General features: G+C 38.9%; 1 protein-coding gene across 1 annotated transcript in view; it reads right to left on the bottom strand.

Moving 5' to 3' along the window:
- Window positions 1-13,129: 13,129 nt before the first annotated feature.
- The window catches only part of LOC126235926 (isocitrate dehydrogenase [NADP], mitochondrial-like), a 143,154-nt gene continuing 134,153 nt past the window's right edge, over window positions 13,130-22,130 (bottom strand). Inside the window, exons 8-9 of the mRNA XM_049944888.1 lie at window positions 18,481-18,591; window positions 13,130-14,129 (exon numbers count right to left, since the gene is read on the bottom strand). Coding sequence (XP_049800845.1) covers window positions 13,952-14,129; window positions 18,481-18,591 — 289 coding nt within the window. The 3' untranslated portion in view covers window positions 13,130-13,951. The remainder of the gene's footprint in view (window positions 14,130-18,480; window positions 18,592-22,130) is intronic.

Raw genomic sequence — 22,130 nt, 5'->3', positions numbered from 1 at the left:
AGGTAATTACACTGTAACAGCATGCATTCTCAGAAATGATAAGTTCACAAAGGTACATGTATCACATTGGAACAACCGAAATAAAACGTTCAAATGTACCTACGTTCTGTATTTTAATTTAAAAAACCTACCTGTTACCAACTGCTCGTCTAAAATTGTGAGCCATATATTTGTGATTATTACAGTGCCATCTATCACAAAGCGAAAAAAGTGATCCAACTAAAACATTCATATTTCTTTACGTACTACACGAATATGTAATAAAAAATGCGGGTTCCTATTTTAAAAAATGCAGTTGATCTCCGTTTGACCTATGGCAGCACCATCTAGCAGGCCAACCATAGCACCATCTGGTTTCCCCCTTCAAGCTAGACAAGTTTCATTCTTTGTAGATTTTTCATTTGATGCTTATTTCGTGAGATATTGGCCCAGCCACAATCAATGGACCACCCTGTATATATTGTGAGGCTACAGTGAAGGTCCCTAGCTCTTTAAATAAGTGTCTGCAGGATGATCCTGGATGAGCTCCAGCAATTATTCTGATTACCTGCTTTTGTGCAATGAACACTCTTTTACTCAGTGATGAGTTACCCCAGAATATGATGCCATACGAAAGCAGAGAATGAAAATAGGTGTGGTAAGCTAATTTACTGAGATGTATATCACCAAAATTTGCAATGACCCTAATAGCATAAGTACCTGAACTCAAACATTTCAACAGATCTTCAGTGTGTTTTTTCCAGTTCAACCCCTCATCAATGCATACACCTAGAAATTTTGAATATTCTATCTTAGCTACCAATTTCTGATCAGAGTCTATATTTATTAATGGTGTCATTCCATTTACTGTGTGGAACTGTATATACTGTGTTTTGTCAAAGTTTAATGAGAGCCCATTTGCAGAGAATCACTTAATGATTTTCTGAAAAACATCATTTACAATGTCATGAGTTAATTCTTGTCTGTTGGATGTGATAGTTATACTTGTATCATCGGCAAAAAGTACCAGCTTTGCACCTTCGTGAATATAGAATGGCAAGTCACTAATATATATTAAGAACAGCAGAGGACCCAAGACCGAACCTTGCAGCACCCCATTCTTGATTGTTCCCCAGTTTGAGAAATCACTAGTTTTTTACATATCATGTGAACTGCTTATTTCAACTTTCTGCACTCTTCTAGTAAGGTATGATTTAAACCATTTGAGCGCTGTCCCAATCATACCACAGTACTTGAGCTTATCTAGAAGTATTCCATGATTTACACGGTAGTGAACATATTGAGGAAGGTCAGAACTGTGATAGTGAGGTACATGAAAGTGAAATTTTACCAGGTGATATCAGTAAAACAGTAAGCTCTTGTGAAGATGAAAGAGAGTATGCAAAATGTATAAGTAATGAAATTTTAAGGGTAGCTTGGAGTCATTATGATAATGAGAGTTGTGATAGTGGAATATAAGGTACAATGAAAAAGATATGTGAAATTTTGTATCCAGAATGGTGGCAAGAGGCAAGAAATGGTATGTCCACGAGTGCCATGCATCCGAAAGTAGAAACACACATAAACAAAGATGAGGTAAAAGATATGGAATTTAAAGAAACTGACAAATATCTTTTGTATAAAGCAGAAAACAAAGATAATTGTGATATGCAAGGAAGTCTATATATATTCATATTGAAAGTGATAACTGGGACAGTAGCTGTCTGACACAGGGAGTACAATATGTACAGTGCCTGAAAAATTAAGAGATGGAACTAAACACACTCAACATTTTATTGAGTTATCTTTAATAGGTATTAAGATTAGAGGAGCTACTGGATGACATAGTAAAATTGTGAAGTAACAATATTACTGTCAATATAAATATAATAATATTAATATATTTTATGCCTTTCATTTTCCGACCCATCTTTTTTTGTGCCACCTCCCCCCCCCCCCACCCATCTCTTATCACGTATAATGCTCTTAGCTTTCCACTCTTAACTCGTGCACAATGTTTTCACGATGTATAATAATATTCACCAAACGGCAGCAGGAAAACACACATCCAAAGGTATAAAACTTTGCAAGCTTTTGGAGCCTGTGGCTCCTCCTTCTGGCAGAAAGGTTGAAGTGGAAGGACAGGGGGTGAAGGAAATGGACTGGTCAGGTTTAGTAAAAGGGGCAGAGTTCCAGAAAGTCACCCAGAACCCCAGGTCAGTGGAGACTTACCGGACAGGATGAGAAGGGAAGACTGATTGTTGGGGACTGTAGCAAACGAGCTTTGAAAACCTAAGAGCTTAAAGATGGAAAACAGGGTAATATGCAAGACAGAGATTGTTGCGAAAACATTGTGCATGAGTTAATAAGAGTTGAAAGCTAAGAGCATTGTATGTGATAAGAGATGGGTGGGGGGAGGTGGCACAAAAAAGATGGGTCAGAAAATGAAAGACATAAAAAACAGAAAGGAACTGAAGAAAGGGATAGTTACTGTGAAGAAATGTTAAGACCAAAAAAATTAAAGTAAATTATTGCTGAGTGGATGGCAAGAACCAAGGATATGTTGTAGTGCCTGTCCCCATCTGTGGAGTTCTGAGAAACTGGAGTCTGGGGACGCATCCAGGTGGCACATGTGATGTAACAGGCACTGAGGTCATGACTGTCACAATGTACAGCACGCTCTGCAACATGATATTGTGTGCTTAAAATATATACCCTCTGCCTATGCCCATTCATCTTAACTAATAACATGGTGGTAGTCATGCTACTGTAGAAGGCTGAGCAGTGTTAACATAAAAGCTGGTATTGAAGTGTTGTTTCACAGCTGGCTCTCCCTTTGATAGCATAAGTTTTCCCAGTTACAGGACTGGTATGGTTGGTTGTATGAGGGAGAATAGAGCAGTTCTTATAATGGAGATGGTCACAGCGGTAGAAGCCATAGGGTAAGGAGATGGGTGCAAAAGGATCGTATGGTCTGACAAGGATATTGCAGAGATTTGCAGGACAGAAAGATATTCTGGGTGTGGTGGGCAAAATGTCAGGGCACAATTTTGGGAAGTCATAGCCTTGTCAAAGTAGCTGGTAAACACATTCAAGACCAAGATACTACTGAGTGACACATGGTGTACTCCTAAGTTGTTTTTTGGAGGGATCAGCAGTACTAGAATTAGATGTGATGGCCTGGGAAATCTGTTTTTGAACTATGCTTTTGGGGTAATCATATTCCAGCAAAGGCTGAGGTGAGAATGGTGTTGTATTCCTGTAAAGAGTCTGCATCTGAATAAATACATTTGCCTCGAATGCCAAGGCTGTATGCGAGGGAACGTTTGAAATAGAAAGGATGGCAACTGTCAAAATGAAAGTGCTCCTGTTTGTTAGGAGGTTTAATGTGAACAGAAGTGTGTAGCTGACCTTAAGTGAGTATGAAATCAACAGCTCCTATCCCTGTAACCATCACTGCTGTAAGACTTGCCCTATGCACCCACTTAACACCACCTATACCAGCCCTGTAACTTGTAAAACATATACAGGGTGTCCCACATAAAACTGGTAAGCCTCACAACCGAGATCCAAGTACAATGAACTAACTAAAAAATAATAATAATAATAATGTTTAAAAAATGTAGTTACCTGTTTATAAGAGATGCTGGAAGTGGGGCCATGGGCATTTTAAAGGCACATTTGCATGCTGAGCTTTTATTAGCAGAAACCATAGTTATAAGAAATTAAATAAAGAAATAATTTGAGCCATAGATACAGTCCATGGCTGTATAAATATTGATTGCAGCCGCTGGAAAAATTGGAAGATTTTTGATCGTCAGATTATTGGCGGAATAAAGGCACCTTTTTTTTTTTTTTTTTTTTTTTTTTTTTTTTTCTAGGTCCATTGTCTTCAGGTGCTGTGTTATTACAAAGTCCGATTTTAGCGAAAACACAGAGAGAAGAAACACAGTTAAAAGAACATGAACGGATCTTTAACAGAAAAAGCCATGCTCAAGTGCCAAAAGTTTGTATAAAACATATTTTACCAATCCGTAAACTTAATTGATCTCTATTTAATATTCATTATTATAATTTATTGTACTGTTTTGATCCAGATACGAACGAGCTAAATTAAAGCACCCAGGCATCGCTGACTTTGTGCAATGATGTTAATAACAACACACTGTAATCTGCAGGCATGATGTAGTTAATTTCTCATGTAACGGTCCATTTAAGATAGTCTATTGTGTGAGGGACGTAATCCACCACAGAAATGGCTGAGCTCACAAAAAAGCTTCCTGAGGACATCCAAGAAGCTCACCATTTCACCAGAGAAGGCAAGACTGGAGTTATGGAAGAAGTCGACACCTCACCTGCACGGATGGATGCCAGAAGCTGAAGAACTACCACCTGGACACCATGAAAGCTGGCTCGTGTGGAAATCTTTAAACAGATTATGATCAGGAGTTGGACGATCCAGAGACAATCTTAAGCGATGGGGCTTCATAACAGAAGATACGTCCTGTGTTTGTAGACAAGGGCAAACCACAAGTCACATGCTTCAGTGGCCTTTGTGCCCTACATCCTGCATGAAGAATGAATATATTGATGTGTATGTCTACTGTAAATTTGTATGTTTCTGACTCAAGAATATATAGGGAACATGTTAGTGATGTGAGCCATATTTTGGTTGGATGGGTGAGCAGCTGCTCCATCTCGTTTAAAAATTGCATACATCTTCACTGCATCTGTTAACTATGCATAGAAAGAGTCTAGATACCTGGCACTGTTTAGGGTGTAACTGAAAAATATGGGGCCACAAATGCACATGCCAGACAACACACACCAAATTCCTATCTTCTCTCAGTGGAGAGGTTCTTCATGTAGAATATGTAGGTTGTCCTGCGACCAATATCTGCAATTCTGGGAGTTTACGTAACCTGACAAATAAAACCAGCCTCATCCAATATGAAGTAAAACAAGGAGTCAAAGTAATGGTTAACAATTGATGTTAACACCTTGTTACAGTAATGAACTGTTTTTTCCTGGTCCTCAAATTTCAAATGGTTCAAATGGCTCTGAGCACTATGGGAGTTAACTTCTGAGGTCATCAGTCCCCTACAACTTAAAACTACTTAAACCTAACTAACCTATGGACATCTCACACATTCATGCCTGAGGCAGGATTCAAACCTGCGACCGTAGCAGTCGCACGATTCCAGACTGTAGCGCCTAGAACTGCTCAGCCACTCTGGCCGACTCAAATTTCAACTCTTCCAAAACACTCACACGATAGGCTTTTAATTTCCTATCTTTTAGTACACAATGACATGATGTACAAGACACACCAACCTACTGCAGAAACTGTCATACCAATTTGCATGGATTTCTCGTGATGTCCATGCAAATTCTGTCTAGTTTCTGGGGTCCTCACTGTCGGGCACCTATTTCTATGCACATTCTGATCGGATCCTACATCCCTCCACTTCTTGTACAGATATTAAATAGTGCTGGTTGTGGGAGTTTCCTACCAGGATATTTCACTTGAAACATTTCTTTAATTCCTTGATGGAGCCTGTCTTTATGCAACATTCCACAATATCGCTTCACTGTTCTAAAGCAAACTGCTCCATTTTTATAACAGTTCATTAACCTGAACTTTTCGCAGAAACTGAAGCCCAAACACACAGCTGCACTCAACTTTCTGATAAAATGCAGTGTAACGAACTTTCGAGCCAGGGTTGTCACTTCACAAGCAATTTGACGAGAGATGATTCCTAAACCTCACCAGTCCTTTTTCTTCGCCCCTTGTCCTTTTCCTTCAACGTTTGTGCCTGAAGGGGGAGCCACTAACTCCAAAAGCTTGAAAACTTGAATACCTTTGTATGTGTATTCTCTTGTGATTGCTTGGTGAGTAGATTTTTTTTATCTATCCAGTTACATTATATTTTCATAAATTGATTATTTTCATGATTATTACTGTCATGTTGAGTTAACAACATACCATTTCTTCAGTGTAGTCCTGTGATTCCTGAGTTAAGCAAAGAAATTATTTTGGGCATGGGCATGGATACGACTGTAAAAGTTAAAGCAGGATTTTGTTGCACAAATATGTAATTGATTTCACTGAACCTAAATGCAAAATTTCACAACTAACAAAACTGATTAGCATAAATTGCATAAACAGTATTAATTGCATCAGAAGGTTTAGGTAACAGAGGATACTTTGAAGAAGGGGATGATTATCTTGAAGAGAGGGGAGATCTAGAATATAATAAAGTTTGGAAGGTAGGAGACGAGATACTGGCAGAAGTAAAGCTGTGAGGATGGGGTGTCAGTCACGCTTGGGTAGCTCAGTTGGTAGAGCACTTGCCCGCGATAGGCAAAGGTCCCGAGTTCAAGTCTCGGTCCGGCACACAGTTTTAATCTGCCAGGAAGTTTAATATAATAACAGTTTAGTAGAAGCCAAAGTAGAGGATGCTAAGAAACTTAATCAGATTCAAAAGGAGGATTTAAGAAAATTTTTATGGGAATATTATAATGTGTATAATGAGAAACCAGAAAGAGTAAAGAATTATTAGTGCAAAGTTAAGCTAAGAAGCAGAGATTCTTCCATTCTCAGTTCAAAAAAGTATGTGCATATGTCAACAGTCAGAAGTTAGTAGAAATTCGTGTGCCAGTAAATAGATCAATACATGAGCCATACAACTACTGCCACTGTCAAATTAACGAAAGATCTTGTCGAGAACCCATCATGATAAAATTCTGGTCCCACATAAAATCACCAAGCGGGTCAAAGGTTTCTGTCGAGGCACTCGTCAACCGGTCTAGTGTGGAAACAGAAGACAGCAAACGGAAAGTTGAAGTTTTAAATTTTGCACTTTAAAAATCATTCATGCAGAGGGATTGTACAAAAATTGTTGTTCGACCATTGCACAAATCTCTTACAGAGGACGTACTAATAAGTATCCCTAGTACCGAGAAGCAACTTAAGACTTGAAAACAAATAAGCTGCCAGGACCAGGTGGAATCTCAATTTGGTTTTGCAGAGAGTACTCTACAACACTGGTCCCTTACTTACCCTGCACTATTATGAATCTCTCCCGCAGCACAAAGTCTCAAACAACTGGAAAAGCATGCAGCTGATTCATGTATAAAAGAAGGGTAAAAGAATGGATCTGCAAAAGTACGGACCAATATCCCTAAATTTGGTTTGCTGCAGAATTCTTGAATGTATTTTGCATTTGAATATAATAAATTTCCTTGAGATGAAAAAGCTTGTGTCCATAAATCAGTATTATGAATTTACGAAGCATCACTCATGTGAACTTGACTTGCCCTTTCCTCGTGGTATCCTGTGAACCATGGATGAAAGCAACAGGCAGATTCCACATTCCTAGGTTTCTGGAGAGCATTTAACATGTTGATTCATTGCAGAGTTGACAAAGGTCTGGCCATATGGATTAACTTCCCAGATATGTGATTGGCTTGAAGACTTGTTAAGTAATACAATCAAATCTGTTGACCTAGATGGTACGTGTTAATCAGAGACAAGTATATCATCAGTAATGTCTCAGGGAAGTGTAATAGGATCACTTGTTCTCTATATACATAAATAATCTGACGGGCAGGGTGAGAAGCAATCTGTGAGTGTTTGCTATTGATGCTGTGCTTTACGGGAAAGTGTTATCATTGAGCGACTGTAAGAGGATACATGGTGACAGACATAATTTCTAGTAGACCTGATTAATGCCAGCTTGCTCTAAACATAGAAAAATTTAAGTTAATGCAGATGGGTAGGAAAGACAATTATTAATGTTCAAATACAGCATTGGTAGCGTGCTAATTGACACAAGCACATTGACTAAATAAACAGATGCAACACTGCAAAACAACATGAAATGAAATGAGCACCTAAGCAGATAAAGACAGTACTAGGGAAGGTCAATGGTTTACTTTAGGAAAGTGTAGTTCATCTACATAGGAGGAGCAACTCATTCTCAAGTGTTTGGGACCCCCAAAGATTGGATTAAATGAAGACATTGAAGCAATTCAGAAGCATGCTCCTAGATTTGTTACCAGTAAGTTCAATCAACAAGCAAGTAGTACAGAAATGCTTTGTGGATTCAAATGGGAATCCCTGGAGGGAAGACAATGTTCTTTTTGTGAAACACCACAGAGAAAATTTGACTTAATTCCTTTGGCCCCTATGGGGGCATAGGGCATCCAGGAGAACTCGCCATCCGTCTCTGTCTTTTGCCATTTGCCTCAATTCTGCCCAGGTCTTACCAACTCTTTTTGCTTCCCCTTCCACTGTCCTCTTCCATGTGCCCCTTGATCTTCCTCTCTTGCTTGTTCCCTGGGGATTCCATTTCAATGCTTTTTTCTCGATGGCTCCATCTGGTTTTCTCAAGGTGTTCCCCAACCAGCCCCACTTTCTCTCTCGTATCTGGTCTTCTATAGGTATCTGGTTTGTTATTCGCCAGAGCTCCTCATTACATATTTTTTCTGGCCACCAGATATTCATGATGCGTCGAAGACATCTATTTATTAAGCTTTGTAACTGGGTTGTTATCTTTTTATCCATTTTCCAGCTTTCACTGGCATACAGAAGGACAGCCTTCACATTTGTATTAAAAATACGGATTTTTGTTTTGTATGTGATATTTCTATTTTTCCATATTGGATACAATTGCATGAAGGCAGCATTTGCCTTTTTAATGTGGTTTTTCATGTCATCTCCAGCTCCACCATCTTCCGCCACTATACTACCCAGATACAGAAATGAGTTGACAGTCTCCACTTGCTGCTCACTTATTAACAGGGGCACCTCCATGTTCCCTGAATTTACTCTCATTTCCTTTGTTTTGCCTGTATTTATCTTGAGGCCAGCAGTCTCTGTTTCTTCTTTCAACAAGTTTAATTTATCTTGCATATCAGTCAGCCTTGGAGCTAATAAAACTATGTCGTCTGCAAAATCCAAATCCTCCAGACGTTCGTGGGTCCCCCACTGGATTCCTCGTCTCCTGCCTACTGTGACTCTTTTCATAACAGAGTCTAGAATGAGTAGAAAAAGTGTTGGTGACAAAATGCAAGCCTGCCGGACTCCAGTTGTTAGTTTTATGGAGTCTGTTATATTTCCCTTGTGGAGTACGCAGCATTCGTAGCCATCATATAGATCTTTTATGATGTTTAAGATCTTCTGTGGTATGCCATACTTCCGCAACATCTGCCAGAGCACTAAAGTGCTTTCACAGAATCGAAGGCCTTTTGAAAATCAATGAATGCCAGGTACATGGTTGCTTGGAATTCTTTGCTTTGCTCTAAGATGATCCTAAGAGTGTTAATAAGATCAACACAGCTGGGTTGTGCCCTAAAACCGGCCTGTTCTTTACGCAGTTGCTTTTCACGGGATTCTTTAATTCTGTTTAAAATAATTCTGGTGATGACCTTACTGGGCACTGACAACAATGTAATACCACGCCAGTTGTTACAGTCTGACAAATTTCCCTTTTTTGGGAGCTTTACCACCAAGCCATTTTTCCACTCCTTTGGAGATTTCTCTTCAAGCCAAATATGCTTCAGCAAAAGATGGAGCATTTTAACAGTACTTTCAATATCGGCTTTTAAGAGCTCTGGTGCTATGTTGTCTAGGCCTGGAGCCTTTGTATTTTATAGTGTTTTCAAGGCAATCCTAATTTCGTCCATTGTGGGTCACTGCAAATTTGTATCTTGATCTTCTTCGACTTCCTCTGGAACATCTCTTACCTGTTCCTCTTGGTTGTCTTCACAATTTAACAGTTCCCTGAAGTGCTCCTCCCATCTCTGTAGCTGTTCCTGTTGAGTTGTAAGCATCACACCATTCTTGTTCTTAACTGGTCCTTCATGTCTGAAGTTCTTCATTGACAACCGTTTGGTAATGTTGTAGAGCTCTTTCATATTTCCTTGTCTTGCTGCTTCTTCTGCTAATTTTGCTTGCTCATCTATCCATTTCCTTTTATCTCGACGTAGCAATGTTTTCACTTTTTTGTTCGCCTCTATGTATTCTTTATGCACTTCGCTCTTCTGCGCTCTTGTCTTACAAAAATTTAACTTAAGTTTTAGTTCTTTCCTGTGGCTGACTTCATTCCACGTAGCATCAGAGATCCATTCCTTCCTTTGATGTGCCTTAAATCCCAAGATTTTTTCTCCCACATCTAAATAACTGTTCTTGATTTTTTGCCAGCATGTTTCAATTCCCTCTTCCATAAAGTTTTCTTCAGAGAGGACCTGGAATCTGTTTTGTAGTTCAAGGGCAAATGTTTCTTTTATCTGTTGGTCTTCCACCTCTATTTTCTTGCACCTATGATTGAGCTTGGTTCTATTTGCCACTACCTTCAGTCTGAATTCCGCCAAAACTAGGTGGTGGTCACTTCCAACGTCTGCCCCTCTTCTATTTCTGACATCTAACAGAGAGTGTCGGAACTTGCGGTTTATGACTATGTGGTCTATTTGATTTTCGGTAACATGGTCTGGAGAAACCCACGTTATCTTATGGCACTTACGACGTGGAAACAATGTGCCTCCAATGACTAGGTCATGTTCAGCACATGTATCTATCAACAGTTCACCATTTACATTCCTGATCCCCATGCCATGCACGCCCATGATATGTTCAAGCCCTTCATTTTCTGAACCAACTTTTGCTTTCAAGTCACCAATTAAAATTTTTATGTCCCTAGAATTTGTTTGTCTAAGGACTCCGTTAAGCTCTGTATAAAATGCATCTTTTAATTCTCCTTTAGCTATTTCAGTAGGTGCATAGCATTGAATTACAGTGACATATCGTACATTTGTTTTAAAGCGTGCGGTTATTATCCGTTCTGAGATTGGTTTCCACTCCAGTAAGCTCTTCTTGCTGCTTTTAGATAGTAAGAGCCCTACACCATTCCTATGCATCGCGTCCTCACCTGTCTGACCCGCATACAGCAACACTCCACCATTTTGTGTTTGGAATTCCCCAGATTCTGGCCACCTTACTTCACTTAGTCCCAATATATCTAGCCGATAGTTCTCCATCTCTTTTTCAACCTGTCTTAGCCTCCCTGCCTCTCTCAACGTCCTTACATTCCAAAAACCGATACGGGTTTTCCCTTTCAGGGCAAAGGTCATATCCTTAAGATCCATCCGGCTGTTTCTCCTTTTAGTTTCTGTGCTGTGTGTTTTTTGGTGGTGCGGGTTATCAGCCCACAGCTGCCGAGTGTCCTGGTGGGGCTGCCACCTCATGGCCTGGACACCTGCCAAGGTTTTATTTCAGGGCCTTACCCCTTAGATAGCTTGTCTTCACCACGACTACAGAATGCTATCCATCCCTTCACAGTAAGGCCTATGTGCATCAACGTTGTCCTGGTTCCTAAGGATCTTCCGCTGTCCACATTAGGGGACTGTGTCTGCTGCCACACAATCACAAGGAGGAAAAGGAAAGGAAGGGAATGTATAGCATGGAACAGAACAGAATAGGATAGGACAGGACACTAGACAGGACGTTGTGAGACACACTTTGTCTGGATCCTCTATGGAGACCTGTCCGGCTTGGGAGGCCCTGCCGAGTTACACCACCGCCGGCATAGCCCTCCACATCATTGGATCACACAAACCCCCCTCACCCACACAGACAGTGTTTCGCTAAGGCGGTGTCTCCTGAGGGGGACCGAGAAAATTTAGAGAACCAGTATTGGAATTTGACAGCAGGATAATTCAACTGCTGTTCCTGATCTATATAAATGACATCGGTGACAATCTGAGCAGTTCTCTTAGGTTGTTCGCAGATGATGCTGTAATTTACCGTCTAGTAAGGTCATCCGAAGACCAGTATCAGTTGCAAAGCGATTTAGAAACGATTGCTGTATGGTGTGGCAGGTGGCAGTTCACGCTAAATAACGAAAAGTGTGAGGTGATCCACATGAGTTCCAAAAGAAATCCATTGGAATTCGATTACTCGATAAATAGTACAATTCTCAAGGCTGTCAATTCAACTAAGTACCTGGGTGTTAAAATTACGAACAACTTCAGTTGGAAAGACCACACAGATAATATTGTGGGGAAGGCGAGCCAAAGGTTGTGTTTCATTGGCAGGACACTTAGAAGATGCAACAAGTCCACTAAAGAGACAGCTTACACTACACTCATTCGTCCTCTGTTAGATTATTGCTGCGTGGTGTGGGATCCTTACCAGGTGGGATTGACGGAGGACATCGAAAGGGTGCAAAAAAGGGCAGCTCGTTTTGTATTATCACGTAGTAGGGGAGAGAGTGTGGCAGATATGATACGCCAATTGGGATGGAAGTCATTACAGCAAAGACGTTTTTCGTCGCGGCGAGATCTATTTACGGAATTTCAGTCACCAACTTTCTCTTCCGAATGCGAAAATATTTTGTTGAGCCCAACCTACATAGGTAGGAATGATCATCAAAATAAAATAAGAGAAATCAGAGCTCGAACAGAAAGGTTTAGGTGTTCGTTTTTCCCGCGCGCTGTTCTGGAGTGGAATGGTAGAGAGATAGTATGATTGTGGTTCGACGAACCCTCTGCCAAGCACTTAAATGTAAATTGCAGATTAGTCATGTAGATGTAGATGTAGATGAAATCACTGTTTAATTAAACAATAATAAAATAAACTTTCATTCTATCACTCTTGTTATCATGTTCAAGAGTTAACATGCAGAAACAACCCACTCGGAGCATTAAACAGCACAGTTTGCATCAAATCCCCACCAAACACTTATTCAAGTAGTAATTATTTCATACGCAACTGTCTCATTAGGGGTTGTCCTGCTAGCTCAGAATCTGGGCCATTTTCCCCACACGGATCATAAATTTCTCACCTGGCTCACTGTTTATTTTACATCACTGCTGCTCACAAGGGTGTATAACAACACAGCTTATCACTGCATTAGCTGAAGCAATAACGAAGGAATAGGAGTGGACTCATGGTTGTAAAACAACAGAATGGTACAAAACAATGTTATTTTTGGTTGGCACACTTTATACATAGGAGTGCCTGCTCAAGAGTTAATGTAGAAAGCATCACAATGTTTGTGTCTACAGTACTTCCTTTGAGAGGTCAGTCTATAAAGTGGTTTTAATAAAAGCATTTATCATGATTTTTGTATCTTTATTTCATTTTTCCTTACAAAGTTCCAGTATGGAGATGATGATGAGTATTTCAGACATCTGAACACACATGACTATTTTATAGATGAATTTGAATACTGTTCATATCACCTGCAGAGATTTTCTACAGCTGAAAAATTAATGCTCCAATGTCAATGAGAATCATGAATATAAATAAAATTTAAATAAGTTATGAGACACACACAGAACATGCTCAATACATTATAAGCAGTTTCACAAAACAAATTCTGTACATAGTGACTGTCAACAGTATCTGTTCTTTGTACCTTCTTATGGCATGATCATCATATAGCCAAGAAAGTGGTCCCCATTTTGAACTTTCACATAGAGATTTTGTGCCATCTTATACTTAAATAACAACTGGCACACAATCTAAGGCTAATAATTTACAGACAATGATACTATCACATACAAAAGCTAAAACAGAACTGAAGAAGATATTCTTCCAAAAATTTTACTGCAATTCCAAGTTTGCAACGAGGATTAGCAATCCGATTTAACTACAAGTAGCAGAACTCTAGCAAATTTTGTTGTGTACACATTCATTATCATTCTGCATTTGACTAGTATTGAGCAGGCCTATGGGGGAACTGGAAGAGTAAAAGAAACTGTGTATACTATGTTTGATGTTAAACAGCACATCTTTTGCACTTCAGTTTCATTTCATATTTTTACTGCGTGGATGGAATTAGAAATGCATGTTTACTGCAAGCAGCATACAAGTATGCTGATTAATTATATTTGCCACATCTGTCATTGGAGATAAAGTACATTTGTATTTTGTTATGGTTGTGAAATTATGTTCCTAGAAGTTGTTTCATTTACTGCCCATTTTGTGTTTCAGTTCTTCTGCAATGGCGTCCAAGAAATCTTCTGTATGTAGGTACATGCCTTCCTTCACATTCTGCATTCCATGAATACAAATTGCCAGATCTTTGGTCATTTTGCCACTATCTATACAGTCAACACATGCTGCCTCAAGATTTTCACTGAACCTGAAATCAAAGCGATAAATTCTTTGAAATCCATAAAAATGATGGTAGGTAAGATTAAATCAATATATGATGCAATCAGTATTGTTGCTAACATTTTGTTATGTGTTACAGTTTCTTTTCTCCTACGTACAACCAGCTGCAGTGTATATATAAATAATAATGCACTGTAAAAATGCATACTGTGGTATTTAACAATACATTATTTTCATATCAGCTATCCCTCCACCAAACTATCCTTTTTGTTTACATCATATTCATAGACATATATTTTTCACTGAGAAATTTGTATTACAGTTGACTGAGATACTCGCCATCTGATGAGGTCACAGTTGTGACCCATGGAATATACAAATAACTATCTAACTAAAACTTTTATCCATAAGAATGTGGAACACTGTGACTATGAGTAAAAGTTTTCAGAAATGACTTAAACCAGTCCCCTTTTTTGATGGTATAAACTTTTTGTTTTATCATTATCAGGCTCAAGATGCCTAGCAACTCATCAACTGGAAAACTAAGTTTGCCAGTTACGCAGATTACACTGCACTACAAAACTTTGCCACAGGTAACAAGCAAATAACTATACAGTGACATTCACAATGCTACATAAAATCCCTAAGAACTGTATAATACCTAATAATGAGTCACTGCTGGTCATAGGTTGTGTTCCAAAAATGAAAAGCATAGAGACAGTAGTGGTGACACTTTCTACAGGACCTGACCATCATTTCGCAGGACAATGCTCAAGCATGTACAGTGCAAGCTGTTACCGATTTATTTGACTGATGGGGCTGCTAAGCGCTACACCACCTACTGAATTCCCCTGACTTAAGCCCTTCTGAGTTCAACTCTATTTCTAAACTGAAGGAAACACTTCGCAGCATTCGCTTCAGAACTGCTACAAATTTGTCGGGCAATAGACTATGCTGCTCGAACTGTCAACACAACTGGCACTGCTAAGAGTATCCCATGACTTCCACATCGCTGGCAATGGGTTATACACAATGCTGATGACTACTTTGAAGGTCAGTAAAACTTTGAAACATGTACCTATATTGTACGAGCTTGAAATAAATAGTTGCCACTATTAAAGTTCCAACCCTCTTACACTTTCTCAGAAATTCCTTCCTGAGATGAAGGCCAATATTTGATACTAGCAGACTACTCTTGGCCAGGAATGCCCTCTTTGCCTGTGCTATTCTGTTTTATATGTCCTCCTCCATTCGTTCATCATGTATTATTTCATTTTCAAGGTAGCAGAATTCATTTACTTCAGCTACTTCATGGTCCCCAATTTTGATGCCGAGTTTATCCCAACCACATTTCTACTGCTCCTCACTACTTCTGTCTTTCTTTGGTTTACTCTACCACTTGAACCTTTCTTTTATTTCCTTTATTACTTCTTCTGAGTACAGACTGAACAGTAGGAGTGAAAGATTGCAGCCCTCTCTTACACCCTTATTAATCTGAGCACTTTGTTTTTGCCCTTCCATTTTAAGTGTTACCTCCTGGTTGTTGTGTGTATTTTATATTATCCATCTTTCCCTATAGCTTAGTCCTATTTTTATGAGAATTTGGAACATATTGCATAGTTTTACAGTGCTGAAAGCTTTTTCCAGTTTTTCAAATCCTTTGAATGTTGTGGCTGTCTCCAACAAACCAAACCGATCACTGTCTAATAGATACTCAATTTTCTTTTCCATTCTCCTATATATTATTTGTGGTAGTAACTATGATGCACAAGCCATTAAGCTAAGCGATAATCATCGTGTTTATCTGCCCTTGCTATTTTTCAGGATTGTATAGTTGATACATTTCCAAAGGTTTAACGGTATACCTCCAGTCTCGTGGATTCTACATCCGAACTTTAAGTGTCACTTAGTTGCCACCTTCCCTAAAGATTTTAGAAATTTTAAAGGAATGTGGTCTATTTTTACTTGATCACAGGTCTTAAACAGTTCTGTAAAAATGACCATTACTGTATCCCCTATGTCTTCCACATCATATCCCATTTCTTCCTCAATCACTTCATTAGACAAGTCTTCCACATCATAGAGGCCTTCAATGTACTTTTCCAACTCCCTACACGCACTTAACAGTGGAATTTCTATTGCACTCTTGATGTTGACACCCCTGCTTTTCATTTCACATAAAGTTGTTTATATATGCTGAATCAGTCCTTCTGATAACCATTCCTTTTCGATTTTTTCACATTTTTACCTGCAGCCATTTCACTCTATCTTCCCTGCATTTCCTATTTAATTCATTCCTCAGTGACTTGTATTTCTGTATTCCTGTATTCCCTGAACATTTTTGTACATCCTTCTCTCATCAAATGGCTGAAGTATTTCTTCTGTTACCCAAGGTTGCTTTGCTGTTACCTTTCTTTTACCAATGTTTGTCTATCTAACTTCTGTGATTGCCTTTATAGAGCTGTCCATTCTTCTTCAACTAAACTGCCAACTGTGGTATTCATTGTCGTATCCAAAGCCTCAGAGAACTTCAAATGCAGCTTATCATTCTTCAGTATTTCAGTATCTCTCTTCTTTGCCTCTTTTTTCTTTGAGTCTTTCAAACTTTAGCCTACTCTTCATTATTACTAAATTATAATCCAGGTCTGTATCTGCTCCTGTGTACTCCTTACAGTGCAATATCCAATTTTGATCTGCCAGGAAGTTTCATTTGGAGTTTCTGTCTGAACTTTATGAAATTCAGTTTGAATCTCTACATATCTCCAGGCCTTTACCAAGTGTTCTTCCTCCTCCTCTTGTGATTTCTGAACAATGCATCTGATATTTACTGACCGCTCAGTCTTTCTCCTCTCTCATTCCCACCACCAAGCACATACTCTCACGTACCTCTTTCTTCTATATCTTCCCCTACTACTGCATTTCAATCATCCATGATTATTATATCATTATCTCCTTTTACATACTGGATTGCCTGTTCAATACCCTCAAATGTTTTCTTTATCTCTTCTTCTTAAGCTTGTTCTGTCAGCATGTATACCTCAACTGTTGCTATAGGAATTGGTTTTACATCCCTTCTGATGAGAACGTCCAATCATTGATCTGTCCACAGTAACTCATTCTCTACTCCTGTCATACCATTTGCTGCTGCTGTTGACATTAATTTACATTAGTCTAACCCGAAATTCTTATCTTCTTTCCATTTCATTTCACTGGCCACCACCATATCTAGACTGAGCCTTTGCATTTCTTTTTCTCAAACTGTCTAGCTTCTCTCCCATGTTCATACTTATGATATTCCACAATCTATCTCTTAGCATGTTAAGTCATTCAGTGGTAATTCAGTCTTTTTCTCATGGTTACCTGGCCCCTGGAAGTCCCCTCCCTGAAATCTGAATGGGGGATCAATCTGGAATCTTACCAATGAGGACATCATCACAACACTTTTTCAATTACAGGCCACAAGTCCTGTGGATACATATTGAGTGTCTTTAATGCAGTGGTTTTCTTTGCCTTCTGCATCCTTATGCTGTTGATTATTGCCAGTTCTTTCACATTTTAGAGGCAGTTTCCCACCCCATCAACAAGAGGTTGCCCTGAAACTCTGTCCACCCCCTCAATCTCTTTGACAAGGCCACTGGCGGAAGGAGGATTACTCCTTATACCAGAAGTCTTCAGTCACCATTGCTGATGTTTCTTATTCAATATTAAACAGTGGCTGGATGTGAACCTGGGACCCAAGACATTATGATTATTAGCCAAAGACACTACCCATAGACCACACGCCCATTACCATGCTCATCTACATTGTGAGAGGCACAGTCTACTCTTCAGCTACCCCACATGGAGGATATGCTGCATGTTATTTGGCCAAATGTCTAACATTCTGTGATTCTTTGATCCATGTCACCTAACTGCAGTTCACAATTTGTCTGTTTATTTGAAACCTATCACATTTGCACCTTTCAAACGACTCTTGCTATCCATCTATTTCACATATATAGTAAGATTTGAAAGCATTCACTAGAATCCAGAAAGTTAAATACTTTTTAACAAATAACTTTTCTCCTGTGTTACTGATACCTTCAGGTAAAATAACTTCTCTATCACAAGATAATGAAAGAATACAGAAGTTCCACATTCATAATTTTGTCTTTGTGCTACAGGATGAATGCAATTTATGTTTTGCCGTATAATTTTGTCTTAAGCATCTTCAATGGCAGTAGGTGTTGGTGTACTACAACATATGTGCTTGCTTTTCTGCTAGTGAAACAAAGCACCATAATTATTTGCGTCAGTGCTGCACACAAACTCTATACATATTTCATGATCATGTTATCGCATTATCAATATTAAGATACTTAAGTTTTCACACAACATACCTTGCTAGTTCTGGAGTATTGTCAAGCTTTGCACGGTGGCTCAGTCCCCGTGTCCAAGCAAAAATTGATGCTACAGGATTTGTAGATGTAGGCTGCCCCTTCTGATGTAACCTGTATAAATAATAATAGCTGAATAAATGCACAGAAAAGACAGAAAACTTACAACAAACAATACCCATAAATGCAACACATGATGCTGGGGAGATACAATATGCGATGTGACACGGAACCCACATCGGCAGAGAACACAGAAACACAGTGAAATCAACTTAACTGGTTCACTTCAGGACAACTATGGTATAACAGGATATGAATCTCTATCACATAGCCCGGCGCAACAAGACGTGCTGGTCATTCCACACAATGGTATCATACGAAACACACAGAGGGAAATTTCAAGTCTTCTGATGTGCCCTATAAAAAATTGTTTTATTTAGATGAAGCAAAGCTACACCTGTACGCAGTTACTTCCCCAGTAAAATGTTTACTTTTTGAATAAAAAATAAAAAGCCATTGTTCACTGATTTCGCATGTGTTCTCCACTATGCAATTTTTCTCATTCAATATTGAGGAAACTATTTGGTAGAAAAATCTGACTTTCACATTTTCTAATCTGTTATCACAGCATGATAATGAACTTGTTTTCTGTTCCTACTGCCCGTAGTTGCTGTGCTACTTTGAAGTAAAGTGAAAAACTAAGCATATTTTGAAATGAAAAATGTACTCACTGACCAGTTTACATTTAGTGCATAAGAAATGCAGCTAACATATCTAAATTATTTTGAACACTGGAAGGAGAGTCATACCTCTTTCCAGTCTCAAGCAAGTACTTGATACATTTTGACATTTGGCAGCGCCACACTCGACATTGTGCTGCATGTTGCGATATACGGAGTCGCCTCGTGTTTCCTTTTTGTATGCTGATGATACAAGTCAAGGCATCCACTTGCACATATGCTTTCAGGTTAGAAAGATGTCTTGACCTGTGCATTTCTTTCTGCACTGCATATAGTCAACATGTTGTTCACACAGAAGCACTGTTCAAAGATGATCTTTTTCATCCAGTTTGATGGAAAAGATCTTGTCTTCAGATTAGGTGTGACAGATGTGACCAACTGGGCATAATGGAAGATAAAAAAGGTAAGAACTTGATGTGGACTTTGTACTATCATTTTTAACTAATTATTTTCAGTTTGCAGCTTCTTATTCCGATAACAACCCTATGGTTTTGGTCTGTGATTGTAAAATGTTACTATATTCTAAAAAGCACTTCATTCTAAACTAAAATGGAGGAGCCCCTATTCAAGGTTCTGAAAACATTAACTGCAGGTATATGAACTGAGCAAGCCCAAATTTCAGTGCATTTAAACATGCAGCTTCAAGTAACATTTGTCTACACTCAAGAAACCATATTACTACAGCCCCCCCCCCCCCCCGACCCTCCACGACATATCATTTCTTTGCCCATACATGAAGAGATCTCTCTCCTGTGGGCACGTACCTCTACTTGAGGCAAATGAAAACAACATGGCAGTTTTAATGCAACACTGTATGGCACAGACTCTCAGGAACTAGGAAGCTGTCAAACATTAGAAGAAACAAGTGATGTGTTGAATATGCTGTGGTAGTGCAACCACCTCCCCCCCCCCCCTAAAAAAAAAAAAAAAAAAAAAAAAAAAAAAAAAAAAAAAAAAAAAAAAAAGAGCTGAAGTCAGCAAGAGTGCTGCTGAGAAAGAATTTGCAGACTGGGTGTAGATTAAAAAACTTACTGAAATGAAAAGATGCCATGAGTCTTAGCTGATGATGCTGAATGGATGTTTTTTCAGTCCATGATCTCTGATTCCAAGGAACATAGTGGCATGTGAAAGAGACCTAAAGGCAAAATTCCTGTTCTTTTAAATGAGCAGCTGGGCAAAACTGACACTGGAATTTTCCTCTTCATTATGGGCTTCTTACATTTCAAAAACATTCCCTATCCCTACACAGAATTCACCAGCCAGTGCTACAACATATAAAGTGGCTGATTTAACTTCAAATCCAGTACATTTCTTGTGTCTACATCTGAAGCTGAATCACATTCTACCTTAGGATATTGAACAGTTGTAGCTTTGTAGCTTGTAACCATTATTTATGTCTGTACTTGACTGAAAAAAGTATGACACTAGGTGGCCTAACTAAATATAAACTTCTGATTGATGTATTTTTTACGTCATTCACACACTTTCCCCAACTTACTTTCACAGCAGGAGAAACAGCACGTTAAAAAGTGTGTGTTTTGCTTTTTCAGAGTAGCTGATAACAGTGGCCCCAAAAAGTGTACACTGTCTAGACTCATTCTCTAGAATTCATGAAATTTGTGCTCATGTCCAGGGAGCTAATGAAACATCACAGCTGAACAATGAAAAACATCACCATCGAACTATATTTCATATTAATAGCATTGTAAGGGTGCACCCAGTACTTCCTTTCCTTTAGCGATTTTTTAAGCTTTAAATACTGATATGCACGCTAACTCCCTCTTTAGAAGGACCCATGACTTCAACTAAGGCAGAAACATGATTCATGCTGTCTTGTTACTTCTTGTAATGCAGTATTGTACTGCATGTTGTATGACCCCAGTGGGAACATGAGTGTTGCACTGAAAAGCATCATGTCGCATGACTTTTGCATTGTGTCACATCATATATTGTACCATCCCTTTGTGAACTACACCTAAGATTTAGGTCAACAAGTGTAAAACTAGGCAATGGAATGTAGCTGAATTAAATCAGGTAACCCTGAGGGAATTATATCAAGAAATGAGACACTGAATGAGTAATGCTATTTGTGCAGCAAAATAAATGATAATGGCCAAAGTAGGAAAGATATAAAATGCAGACTGGTAACAGCAAGAAAAGCATTACCACATAATACAAACTGAAATGTTAGGTAGACTTTTCTAAGGATATTTGTCTTGAGTGCAGCCTTGTATGTAAGCAAAATGTGGATAATAGGCAATGCAGACAAGAAGAGAATATAAGCTTTTGAAACAGGGTGCTGTGGAAGAGTGCTGAAGATTAGGTGGGGATATTGAATAACAAATGAGGAGTTAACTTAATCAAATTAGAGAAAAATTAATGCACAACTTGTCTGGAAAAAGGGATTGTTCAATTGCACACCTCCTGAGACCTCAAGAAGTTATCAGTTTCGTAGTGGCAAGAAGTGTAGAGGAAGACCAAGGCTTGAATGCAGAAAGCAGGTTCATCTATATCTATGTATATACCCCAAAGTCAATGTATGGTGCATGGTGGAGGATACTTTGTATCACTACTAGTCATTTCTTTTCCTGTTCAACTCACAGATACAGCAAGGGAAAAATGACTATCTATATGCCTCCAAATGACCACTAATTTCTCTTTTCTTGTCTTCATGGTCCTTATGAGATACGTACACTCACGGCAGTAAAATCATTCTGCAGTCAGCTCCCAATGCCAGTTCTCTAAATTTGCAGAATACTGTTTCACAAAAAGAATGCTGTCTTCCCTCTAAGTATTTCCATTTGAATTCACAAAGCATCTCTGTAATACTTGCATGTTGATCAGCCTACTGGTAACAAATCTAGAAGCCTGCCTCTGAATAGGTTCAATGTCTATAAATTTAGACAACATTGT

This window comes from Schistocerca nitens, chromosome 2 (genome assembly GCF_023898315.1).
Source record: "Schistocerca nitens isolate TAMUIC-IGC-003100 chromosome 2, iqSchNite1.1, whole genome shotgun sequence".
Taxonomy (NCBI): domain Eukaryota; kingdom Metazoa; phylum Arthropoda; class Insecta; order Orthoptera; family Acrididae; genus Schistocerca; species Schistocerca nitens.
Note: the sequence above shows the minus strand (reverse complement) of the source record. Positions and strands in the feature narration are given on the sequence as shown.